The sequence below is a fragment of the Marmota flaviventris genome, chromosome 9 (assembly GCF_047511675.1).
Source record: "Marmota flaviventris isolate mMarFla1 chromosome 9, mMarFla1.hap1, whole genome shotgun sequence".
Taxonomy (NCBI): Eukaryota; Metazoa; Chordata; class Mammalia; order Rodentia; family Sciuridae; genus Marmota; species Marmota flaviventris.
Genome location: NC_092506.1, coordinates 88,274,238 through 88,284,840, shown reverse-complemented (window position 1 = coordinate 88,284,840; position 10,603 = coordinate 88,274,238). Strand labels below are relative to the sequence as shown.

At 36.0% G+C, this 10,603-nt stretch overlaps 1 protein-coding gene across 8 annotated transcripts in view; it reads right to left on the bottom strand.

Moving 5' to 3' along the window:
- Positions 1–4,621: 4,621 nt before the first annotated feature.
- Yap1 (Yes1 associated transcriptional regulator) overlaps positions 4,622–10,603 on the bottom strand; it is a 110,266-nt gene continuing 104,284 nt past the window's right edge. For all 8 annotated transcript variants that reach the window (XM_071616646.1, XM_071616648.1, XM_071616647.1 and 5 more), the window contains one exon: positions 4,622–10,076. In XM_071616646.1, the coding sequence (XP_071472747.1) occupies positions 9,838–10,076 (239 nt within the window). In that variant the 3' untranslated portion in view covers positions 4,622–9,837. The remainder of the gene's footprint in view (positions 10,077–10,603) is intronic.

Below are 10,603 nucleotides of genomic sequence, written 5' to 3'. Positions count from 1 at the left end.
GAAAAATCTATGGTGGGAAAGGATTCCCTGTCTATGACTTCAGTTTTGTATTTAGTTCCTGTTCAGACCTCAAAATGGGTCCATAGTCTTTGGCTCTTGTGTAGCTACTGTTGGTGGCCTCATGAATTTAGATCCTTCAGTTTTGCTTTCCTTGAGGAAAATTTCACAAATCAGGTATCACCGCAGATAGCTTCCCCACCCCCGCCCCTGCCCCCGCCCCCACTGTTTCCCAGGCTGGTCTTGAACTTGGACTAAAATACTCCTTCTATCTTAGCTTCCTGATTAGCTGGGACTATAGGAATAGCATCTTCACCTGGTTGCTTTCTTAACTTTCATCTCTACGCCATGGGAGTATTTTATACAATATACAAAATATACAATCTACAGGTCCTGCTGCCTGGCAAATGAATCTGGTTATATACTATCAAGGAAACCAATTCAGTTACCTTCAAAATCATCACCTCCCTTCCCGTGGCTCAGAAACAACAATGAAAGACTGATAAACAGTATTTTGGGGGAAAATCAGAAATACTATGAGTTCAATGTCAATGTGTGGAAATGGGTATGCAGTTATCTATACTCTTTCCCTACCTGTGTGTTCAGCCCATTTTTGCTACCATTTGGGTAAGTTCAGTCAGAGACCTTAAAATTTAATGTGATATTATATACTTTAGGTAGTTTTTAATAATATTGTTCTTCTAATTAACAGATCTTCAAAGGCAACCTACTGGATATTCAAATTTCTCAACTCTGGAATTCAAGCAATAGGTAATAGGTCTGAGTCTAATAGGCCAGAGTCTCCAAATCCACTACACGGATGTGTCACCTGTGTCCGTATTTTTAACCTGCCAAATTGGAATAGTCCCTATCTCATTGAGTTGTTGTTGAGAATTAAGTGTATTAATAAATGGAAAGTGCTTTGGGAAAGAGCCTGGTATATGGTAAGTACTCAGTTCATATTAACTATCCTCATCTATTCTGGCCTGTCAAGAACATCAACTCCATGAGGACAGAATTATTGTGTTCATTATTGTATTCCCAGAATAGTGCTTAATACAGACACTCAAATTGTTGAATGAATTAATCTATTATATATTTACAGCTCAGCCAAGCTGAAAAACTTCGCTTTCCCAAATAGTCTTAGTTTTCCTGCCTTGTCCTCCCTCTTTCCTCTCCACTAACCACTTCTCTTGGGTTAGTCATAACCACTCACTGTTCAATTTAAATAGCACCTGAGGCTTATCCTCATAATCCCAGGAGGAAGTACCTTTCCTAGACTATGCTTTCCCAGTACATTGTGTTAACTACCCTTCAGCATGCAGCAGTCTTATTTATGCTAGTTTGGGAAGTCCCTTGAGTAACTTACCACACCACTGATTATGCAAGTCTAGAATATTGCCTGACAGTTGTCTGTTGGACAAATATACACTGGATTTAAAAAAAATTGACATAAGATTTAATAACCCATTAGAGTATTTAATTTTGTTTTGAATTTTTAGAGCATTGTCTTATTAGGGAAACTTCCTAGGATTCCCTCTGTGCGAAGAAGTTTCCTACCTACAGTGGGTTAGGAAAGCTCACAATCAATTAAAGACAATTTTGAGTCCCAGTGAACATGGTTAACCTTCTACACAGAAAATACTACCCAGTTATGTGCTAAATCATCAAATTTTCACTAGTCATTTCACGGCCACCGTGGGATTTGAGGTATATAGGAATAGTGATACTGATATTTGGGTATGATCAAATAAGATGTAGTGGTTTGCTAATTACAGCATTTTTAAAATAGTTATTGAAAAACAATAGCATATAAAACTGGGGAGGGGTGTTTTTTGGTGTGCATTTTTTTTTCTTTTTTTAAATTTATATATGACAGTGGAATGCATTACAATTCTTATTACACATAGAGCACAATTTTTCATATCTCTGGTTGTATACAAAGTATATTCACACCAATTTGTGTCCTTATACATGTACTTTGGTGTGCATACTAATGACAGAGAAAAGCAGAGTTTCAAGTACCTATGCAGATATACTGAGTAGACCTACTCAGGATAGAAAAAGTACTTTGAATTATTCAACAACATAATTCTCTAAGAGGATACTGAGAAAGATCATGCTCACTTTAAAAATATTGCTTTTTAAATGTTAACAGTTCAGCTGGGCACAATGGTGCATGCCTATAATCCTAGTGACTTGGGAGGTTTAAGCAGGAGCATCACAGGTTCAAGGTCAGACTCAGCCATTTAGTGAGACCCTCACAAATTTTTGAGACCATCTTAAAAGGGGTGAAGGGTGCTGTGGATGTAGGTAGGTGGTAAAGTGCCTTTGGGTTCAAAACCCAGTTTGGGGGAGGGGGAGAAATTTAACGGTTCACCAGTTGCTCTTATAACATTTTGCTTTTGTCCTTATAACCAGTATCTGAGATGAAATAAATTGCAATATTTTCCATTTACCCATTAGTGGGAAAAAAGTCTCATAGACTTTAGCTTCTATAGTAATTGATGGCAGTGGAACATCAACTTGATTGGAGTAATTTTCTTTCCAAATTTGGTATATTTAGCCAGACAGAAATCACTGGAAATGTTCAGGAATTTTACTTCAGTGGCTTTGGAAGACTGACAGGGATTTTGGTCACTAAATTTTCAGATCAAATCAGTGTTAAATAAACTAAACAATATCCTAAATTTACCAGTGCTTGCCACTTCATTCCAGATCAATATAGTTCCTCAAAGGAGAGTTCTGAACTATTTGTAATATACACATCCCAACGTAGCATCAGCTGTTTCTTGAATGGACAGTACATGGGCTCATGCTGATCTTCTGAAAACCTCATAGCAGAATTCCATAGAAACTCGTCTGGCTTACAATATTGAAGAGCTAAATTGTATATTGTTTTGGATTATAAAAGAACAACTAAATCTTTAGTCCACATTCTTCTCTGTGCAGTCCCAGTGAGATTTTGTAGGGCTCAAGAGATTTACTGGTGCTCAGAGAGAAAACACCTCAGCCAATAACCTCCATCCAAAAGATAATGCACATGTGGTTTTTGCAGTTTGACTTCAGGATTCCTCGTGATCTGGCTACTCCTGAACATGAGTCTTTGCATCTCCAAAAAATTTCAGGTCTTAATTCGGGGTCACCCCAGGGATCAGTGATTCTCAGCCATCACTGAGAATGCTTCTGTTTAACTCTGCAGCAGATGTGCTTACCTCTTCATCATTAGAAGTGTTAAAAGTTGCTACATTCCCTGAATGGGGAGAAATAATCTTCTGCCAGGTTTGCCAGTGGCTATATCATTGTTGGCGGCTCATGGAGAAATGCAGTAGTGCTTTTTCTCAGATTTTGACACTGGATCCATGTCTTTGAGAAAATTAATTCACACTGGCCAGAAGTCATTAGGAAATACACTGTAACATAAGTACCTGATTTAAAAAGAACTGAGATGGCTTCTAATAACATCCCACAATGAAAATTAACACCCAAAAAGAGATGTTTAAATTATAGACTACTTCATGGGAATTGTATGATGAAACATACTTAGAATAAGGACACACAGGGAAAAGTATATAATAACTTTAAGAAGGTTTTTTTTTTTTAGGTGTTGGGGGATTGAACCTAGGGCCTCATGCATGCTAGGCAGGCAAATGCTCTACTATTGAGCCATTTCCCTAACCCCAAACTTATAGTTTTAAAAAGTTACTAAGAATCAAGCTCTGTGCATCTACACATTTTGAATGTAAGTTGGTAACAATTTCACAAAGTTGCAGTAATACTAGTTATTAAAAGTTTCTTTTTCTTTCTTTTTTTTGGTGGAGGACATCTTGCTGTATTGCCCAGGCTGGCCCTGAACTCCTGGGTTCCTGATCCTTCTGCTTCAGTCTGCAGAGTATTTGGGACTACAGCCATGTGCCACAACTTGTGGATTACTTTTTTTTTTTTTTGGTACTGGGAACTAAATCCAGGGGAGTTTATCATTGAGCTACATCCCAGCCCTTTTTATTTTGAGACAAAGTCTTGCTAAATTGTGGAGGGTGTCCTCAAACTTTTGATCCTCCTGCCTCAAACTCCTAAGTAGCTGGGATTATAGTTGTGCACCATTGTACCCACTAGTTTTAAGTACTAGAACAGATGTTTAGGAATTTTATATTCTGCTCAGAGTTCTCCAAATTTTGCTTTAAATTCAGCACAGAAAAATGTTGGTGTGTTGCTGTTTTTACTTTTTAACAGTATCAGAACAGCTTATAAGTCAGATCATTTAGTTTGGGAGATTTGTTAAAATACAACAGTTTAAAAATTCTGAACATCTTTTCAATATCATCTTGTTTTCCCAGTGTCTTAATTTTGTGACTTTTTAATCTGTGGCAGTATTAAATATACCAGTTTAAGGCTATGTTCATGGTTAAGAAGTCATCCATTTTACTTGAATCACAGGTTTTGTGTGTGTGATCCTACTCAGGGTTCTACACATGCTATATGTACATGCTGTACCACTGAGCTGCATCCTCAGCTTTATACCACAGCTGTCTATATTCAAATAATATAGCAAAAGATATTCCACATGTAACTTGGAAACCTATAGTACTGTCATAATTCTATCTTTTTTTTTTTTGGTGTGTGTGTGTGTGTGTGTGTGTGTGTGTGTGTGTGTGACAGGGTTGTGCTATGTTGCCCAGGCTGATTGCAAACTCCTGGGTTCAAACAGTCTTCTACTTCAGCCTCCCAAGTAGCTGAGAAAATGGGTACGTACCACTGCCACATCTGATTCTAAATTCAGTAAACTTCCAAATCAGAAAAGACTGTTTATCACAAATTTCTCATGATTAAACTATAGACCAAAGTCAACAATTTAAAAAATGGAATAGGGATATAAAATGGTAGACACTCTGTTAAGGTCACTGTTGATTCCTTCAGCATTAGTGTATGTGGCCACCAGGAGCCAAAGAGAACAGAACATGAATTTACCCACAATAAAGACAGGTTATCAGTATAAATGATAGTTCCGAGCCAGGGAAACTGTGGTTGCCATTAGGGAAGGTGAGAAAATGTGACTGATTTTTTGAGGTTGCTCTTCTTTTGCAACCCCAGCTGTCTAAAAATGGAAACTGAAGGGAATCAAACATAATGCACCATCTACCAATTACCTTGGTTTCCTTTTATTATTAGTTGTTGTCGCCATGTACACAGCCAAAGTGCACTGCCCATTGGAGCAACTAGTAAGAGGTGGAATGTTACCCTGCTCCAGCCCCACCGTTTTCTTCTGTAGTGCTGGGGACTGAACCTAGGGCTTTACACACGCTATGCACATGTTCCATCACTGAGCTACACCACTAGTTTCAAGGTGTGGCTTTGAGCTAAGATGTATGATCACTATATTTTGTACTAAATAAGAGAAATGATTTCAAGCTCCACAAAATGAACATTCTACCAATGTAAAGAAATTATACGTAGAAAAATAAGAAGTTTTCAGACCTGCCTCACCAAACTGACATACCGATAATGGGAGATATTACACATAACACACAAAAGTAAGTCATTTTTAAAGACAATCAAATCTCCTTTTTCTTCCCTCTCAAATCTTCTTATTCAAAGTTTGGGACTTACCATGTGAATTTGTGAACACTTATTTACAAATCCATAAGTTATACTTTTCACTAACATAAGTGTTCTGTTTTGGAGACAATAAGAGAATACTCTGGAGAAAGAAAACCAAAGGCCATTTTGAAAAATAGTGTCATGTTCATCTCAATTTCCTCTGTGCTGTTACATGTAGTCAGGTCATTTTAGAATGAAGTAGACAGAATTCTGCGTAGACCCTGCCACTGACAATGGGGATGATACATATGAAGAATATAGAAAAGAGTTCAAAGAACTCTACTTAATTTTATATATTAGTTGTAGATGGACACAATACCTTTATTTTATTTATTTTTATGTGGTGCTGAGGATCAAACCCAGCACCTCGCACGTGCTAGGCAAGCACTCTATGCTGAGCCATAACCCCAGCCCCTTTACCTAAATTTTTAAAGTTCCAAATGCCATGCCTAACTTCAGGGAGCAAACTAATTTTAAACTTAACCTGGCTTCATCTCTCTACCAGTTACTACTATACTAACCTTTAATTTTTAGTACTACTTCTACTGAAAGACTATTAAGCCAAAGAGTTTTAAATATTATAAACTATTAAAAACAACAAGGAAGAGTTTAAGGAAAGAATATATTTGGACAACATAAACAAACAAAAAAGGAATTACATAAGAAAAAATAATGTAACAATTTTTGTAAGTACCTAACATGAGCATGCGCTTAACATCTAAAACAAAAGGTAACATTGGTATATTGGTACTATATATATATATCTGACAAGTGTGCATTAAAGAAATCTCTAATATAAAACATTTAAAATGTGGAGAATACTTGATTTCAAAATACAGAAAATAAATGTTAAGATAGGCACACCCACAATTCTTACAAAAACATGCTTGCAAAGATAAAATTCATCTGAGCACTCATTTCTCAGATATACAAAAGCTATGAAATCATTAATCAATGGATATTGCCTCCTGCTTTTGCACTAAGTTTCAACACTGATTGGTATGAATTCTGAATACACAATTACTGTTTTTCATCTTTCTGCCATGTTCTATATAGAATGCATCTACCTCAAATGAGTAGAACTTAAAACATTAACATTATTTGTATCACAGTCACTTCCTTATGTTATTTTTTTAAAAGGCACTATATTTAAAAAATAATATTACAACAAATAGTGCTTTGGAAGACCTGAAATTCCAAATCAATGTGTTCCATCAATCATAAGTAGATTTAAGAAGCCGTAACTTAAAAAAAATATAAAAAGTTGATGGATTTAAAGATTATAAAATTGGTTTATTGTAAAAGCAATTCAAGAATAACCAGTTAAAACCTTATCCCCATACTACCCAATACAACCAAAAAGCATTAAACACTTTTACATTAGAAACAAGAACATAAAACAAGAAAGACCACATCAAAGCTATGATTCAAACTCAAAAAGAGAAAGAACTCTTAAATCTCTTCCAGGTCACTACAACGGTATGATAAGATCAAAGCACTATGTCAGGTACACAGCACTGCTACAACACTGAGGTATAACTGGGCAAATTAAATCTGGGAGGACCAGAAGACTATGTATTTTTGCTTTGTGGGTGTTCTTAAGTGATTGAAATTTTAGGAACAACTGCCTTTAATGATAGCAAGATGCAAAATAAGTCTTTATTGAAGAGAAAGTTTATAAAGTTTTCTATCAAGGTCCCACTACTCTTCACAACCCACTCCCACCTTCCCACCCTCCCCCTAAGCTAAAGCTACTCTGCTGATATATAAGATATGATTTTAATTTGTGACTTACTGGCAAATTATAGGCACTAAGTAGCTCTGATCTGCACATTAAAAACAACATGCTATCTCATCCAAATGCTCAATTATTCATTCTAGGTAGAATTTCATTATTGTTCTAAAACTCAATGCATTTGCACACTGGCCATCCCCACCCCAACTTGATTCAACACTGAATCTTTCTGCTGTTTTTAAGATAAAAGCCGAGTCAAATTATTATGAACAACAACCCATGAATCATTATATATAATACAGTGATTGCATTTTTCTTGAGCACTGAAAAGTACTTAAAATAAAACTTCTTACTTCTACTTTTGCACTCCTCCAAATTGAAGGGTCAAAATACTTGGATTTTGTAATTGGAAAAAGGAAAAAAAAAAAAAAAAAATCTACCTTCCGGAGCTGAAGCTTTTTCATAGTAGCTGAACCCAGGAAAACAGATTCTGTCTGTTATAAACCCTTGAAAATAAGGGCTTATGCTAGAAGCACTGAAAGACCCTTAAATCACAGAGATACTAGCTGGTACCACTCTAATTCATAACCACTACTTTATAGCTTATATATTGAAGAGTAAATTCATGCTCACTTTGTTCATTAAAAAATAGTCTTTGGAAACCATTATTACTCCTGTAGACACATACTCTAGTTATATCTCTTCCTGTAAAAATAAAGGTATAATCATGATTATCTCTACTACTTTGCTAAATTCAACAACCAATATACATTTATTAATCTGATCACTTTACCAGCTAACCCATGACCTTATATTAGTCTACATACTACCTAGAGGTTTAATTTTCAGCATGTGAAAGTAGGAGCAAGTTTTGTTAAGAACAATCCTGTAGGGGCTGAGGATGTAGCTCAAGCACTTGCCTAGCACAAGCAAGGCCTCAGATTCAAGCCCCAGCACTTGGAGTGGGGTGGGTGGAGGTGTGGCTTCGGGAGGGTTGTCTACTCTGTTTACAAGAACAATTTTATAGAAAATATTTTAATCTAGTCTTCAATGTACTCATTATAAATGAGAACTGAAGTACCAGAGTTTACTTCCAAAACTAAGGCGAGTGTAAATTTCCAAAGCTGAAGGAAGGTGAGTTGCTGTAAAGCTCACTTCTGTCACGTACATCATAAACCTACTCAGTGATTTCTAAGACTCAAACTTGTACAAGGGAGAAAATAAAACCATTTCTAGTCTGCTCCTTTCCAATTCATCAGGTATTTATCATGTGCCCAGAGAGCAAAGAGTATTCCTTTAGGCACTATCCTTAGTAATAGCCCTTTTAGAAGACAAAACTATCTCAAACATCTGCAGATTGGCCAACCAGATTAAAACTGCTTGTGAGATATGCACTACTAGTCATGTATTATAAATGTATACATTCAAAGCTACCATTTTAAAAATAAATTGGAAAGTAGGGAAACTTAAAAAAAAAGTACATTCTGCTATCACTCTATTATAAACACTGTGTATATGTGTGTATGTGTGTGTGTGTGTGCTTAGAGAGCAGATAATCAAGATTTAAATAAGATGGCAAAAAACTCAGGAAATGTAAATTTTATCAAAAGAACTACAATAAATGTCCCAAACTACAACTATAAACAGATTAAACAGATTTACTAATAGAGTAATTTGCCTAAGTTTCAACAAAACCAACCAACCAACACAAACAAAAAAAACCAACAAAACAAAACAAACAAACAAACAAAAAAAAAAACCCACCAGAAAACCCAAAACATCCACAAAAATATCCACCCAAACCTATACTAGAGTATGTGGCAATAATTAATATATTTCTATGGAAATTGTCTCATGCCTTAAGCTCCTAAAATAAAATCAAGGTCACTATGTGACTAATGATAGCACTAGGAGGAAAAAACAAAACACTGAAAATAAGTCTTCAGCCTTGGTTTCAGCTACCTCTTCAAATTAGCATTAAGTACTTAATATCAGATACAACATTTTTGGCTTGTTAGACCAGTAAGACATGTTTTTCCATTGGCCAAATGCAGCTGAAGAAGCAACTGTGAACAAACTAAACGCTGTGACATGAAGCATCTGATTTCCAAGTCTGAGTCAAATATCTAACTGGGCAAAAGGAATGACATCCATCATCCAAACAGGCTCACTTCCCCCAGCCCCCCAAATAAACAGTAGTTATAATAGCAAAGAATTTTTTTGTTGTTTTGGGGTTTTTTGTTTTGTTTTTTTTTTTTTTTTGATTCTTTAGGGCCAACTGTGAAAGAGGTCAGCAATATATTAACAGCAGCAATGGACAAGGAAGAGCAAAATAGTGGATGAAAGAATCTTGCTGGACGTTTGTTTGTTCATATATATATATATTTTGTTTGTTTGTTTGTTTGTTATTAGCCAGAAAACTGCAGCTGGCTTATTTGGAAATTTCAGGCACACGTCTCATCTCCTTAGATCCTTCACAGATTTAGAATTCAGTCTACCTGAGGGCTTTATAGCCATGTAAGAAAGCTTTCTTTATCTAGCTTGGTGGCAGCCAAAACAGATTCCATGTCATTAAGGATGTCAGAACTCAGAGCTTCCTGAAGACTGGGCATCAACTCCTCTCCTTCTATGTTCATTCCATCTCCTTCCAGTGTTCCAAGGTCCACATTTGTCCCAGGAATGGCTTCAAGGTAGTCTGGGAAACGGTTCTGCTGTGAGGGCAGGGTGCTTTGGTTGATAGTATCACCTAGTTGTATCAAAGGGAGAGACAGATCCTTTTAGAATAGCTAACATCAAAGCTGTATCTTATGAGTGTACAGAAATGCATAGTAATGGAAAAGCATTCCTGACTGGCCTGAATTTATTCTAAAAGACACCACAGAGATAAAAAAATTACAATGCCAAGTTTATCTCTGTTTCAGCATTTGTTCAGATATCCAATGTATAGTATAGCTTGAATGCTTACCACTAAGGACTGAGCACAGAAAGGGATGAAAAAGCAAAAATCCCTTGAAAAACTTTATGTGGCAAAGGAAGAAAGAAGAAGCACACCACATGACAGTATAGCTGCCTATTGTTTTCCAGATATGTACCACCATAATAAGATTAAATATAAAATGAATGGTATAGACCTGCCTTTCTCTTACATATATTTTTCTTTTAAAAGAGATTTTTTAAAAAATATTTTCAGTTGTAGATGGACACGATACCTTTATTTATTTATTTTTTTATGTGGTGCTAAGGCTTGAACCCAGTGCCTCACATGTGCTAGGC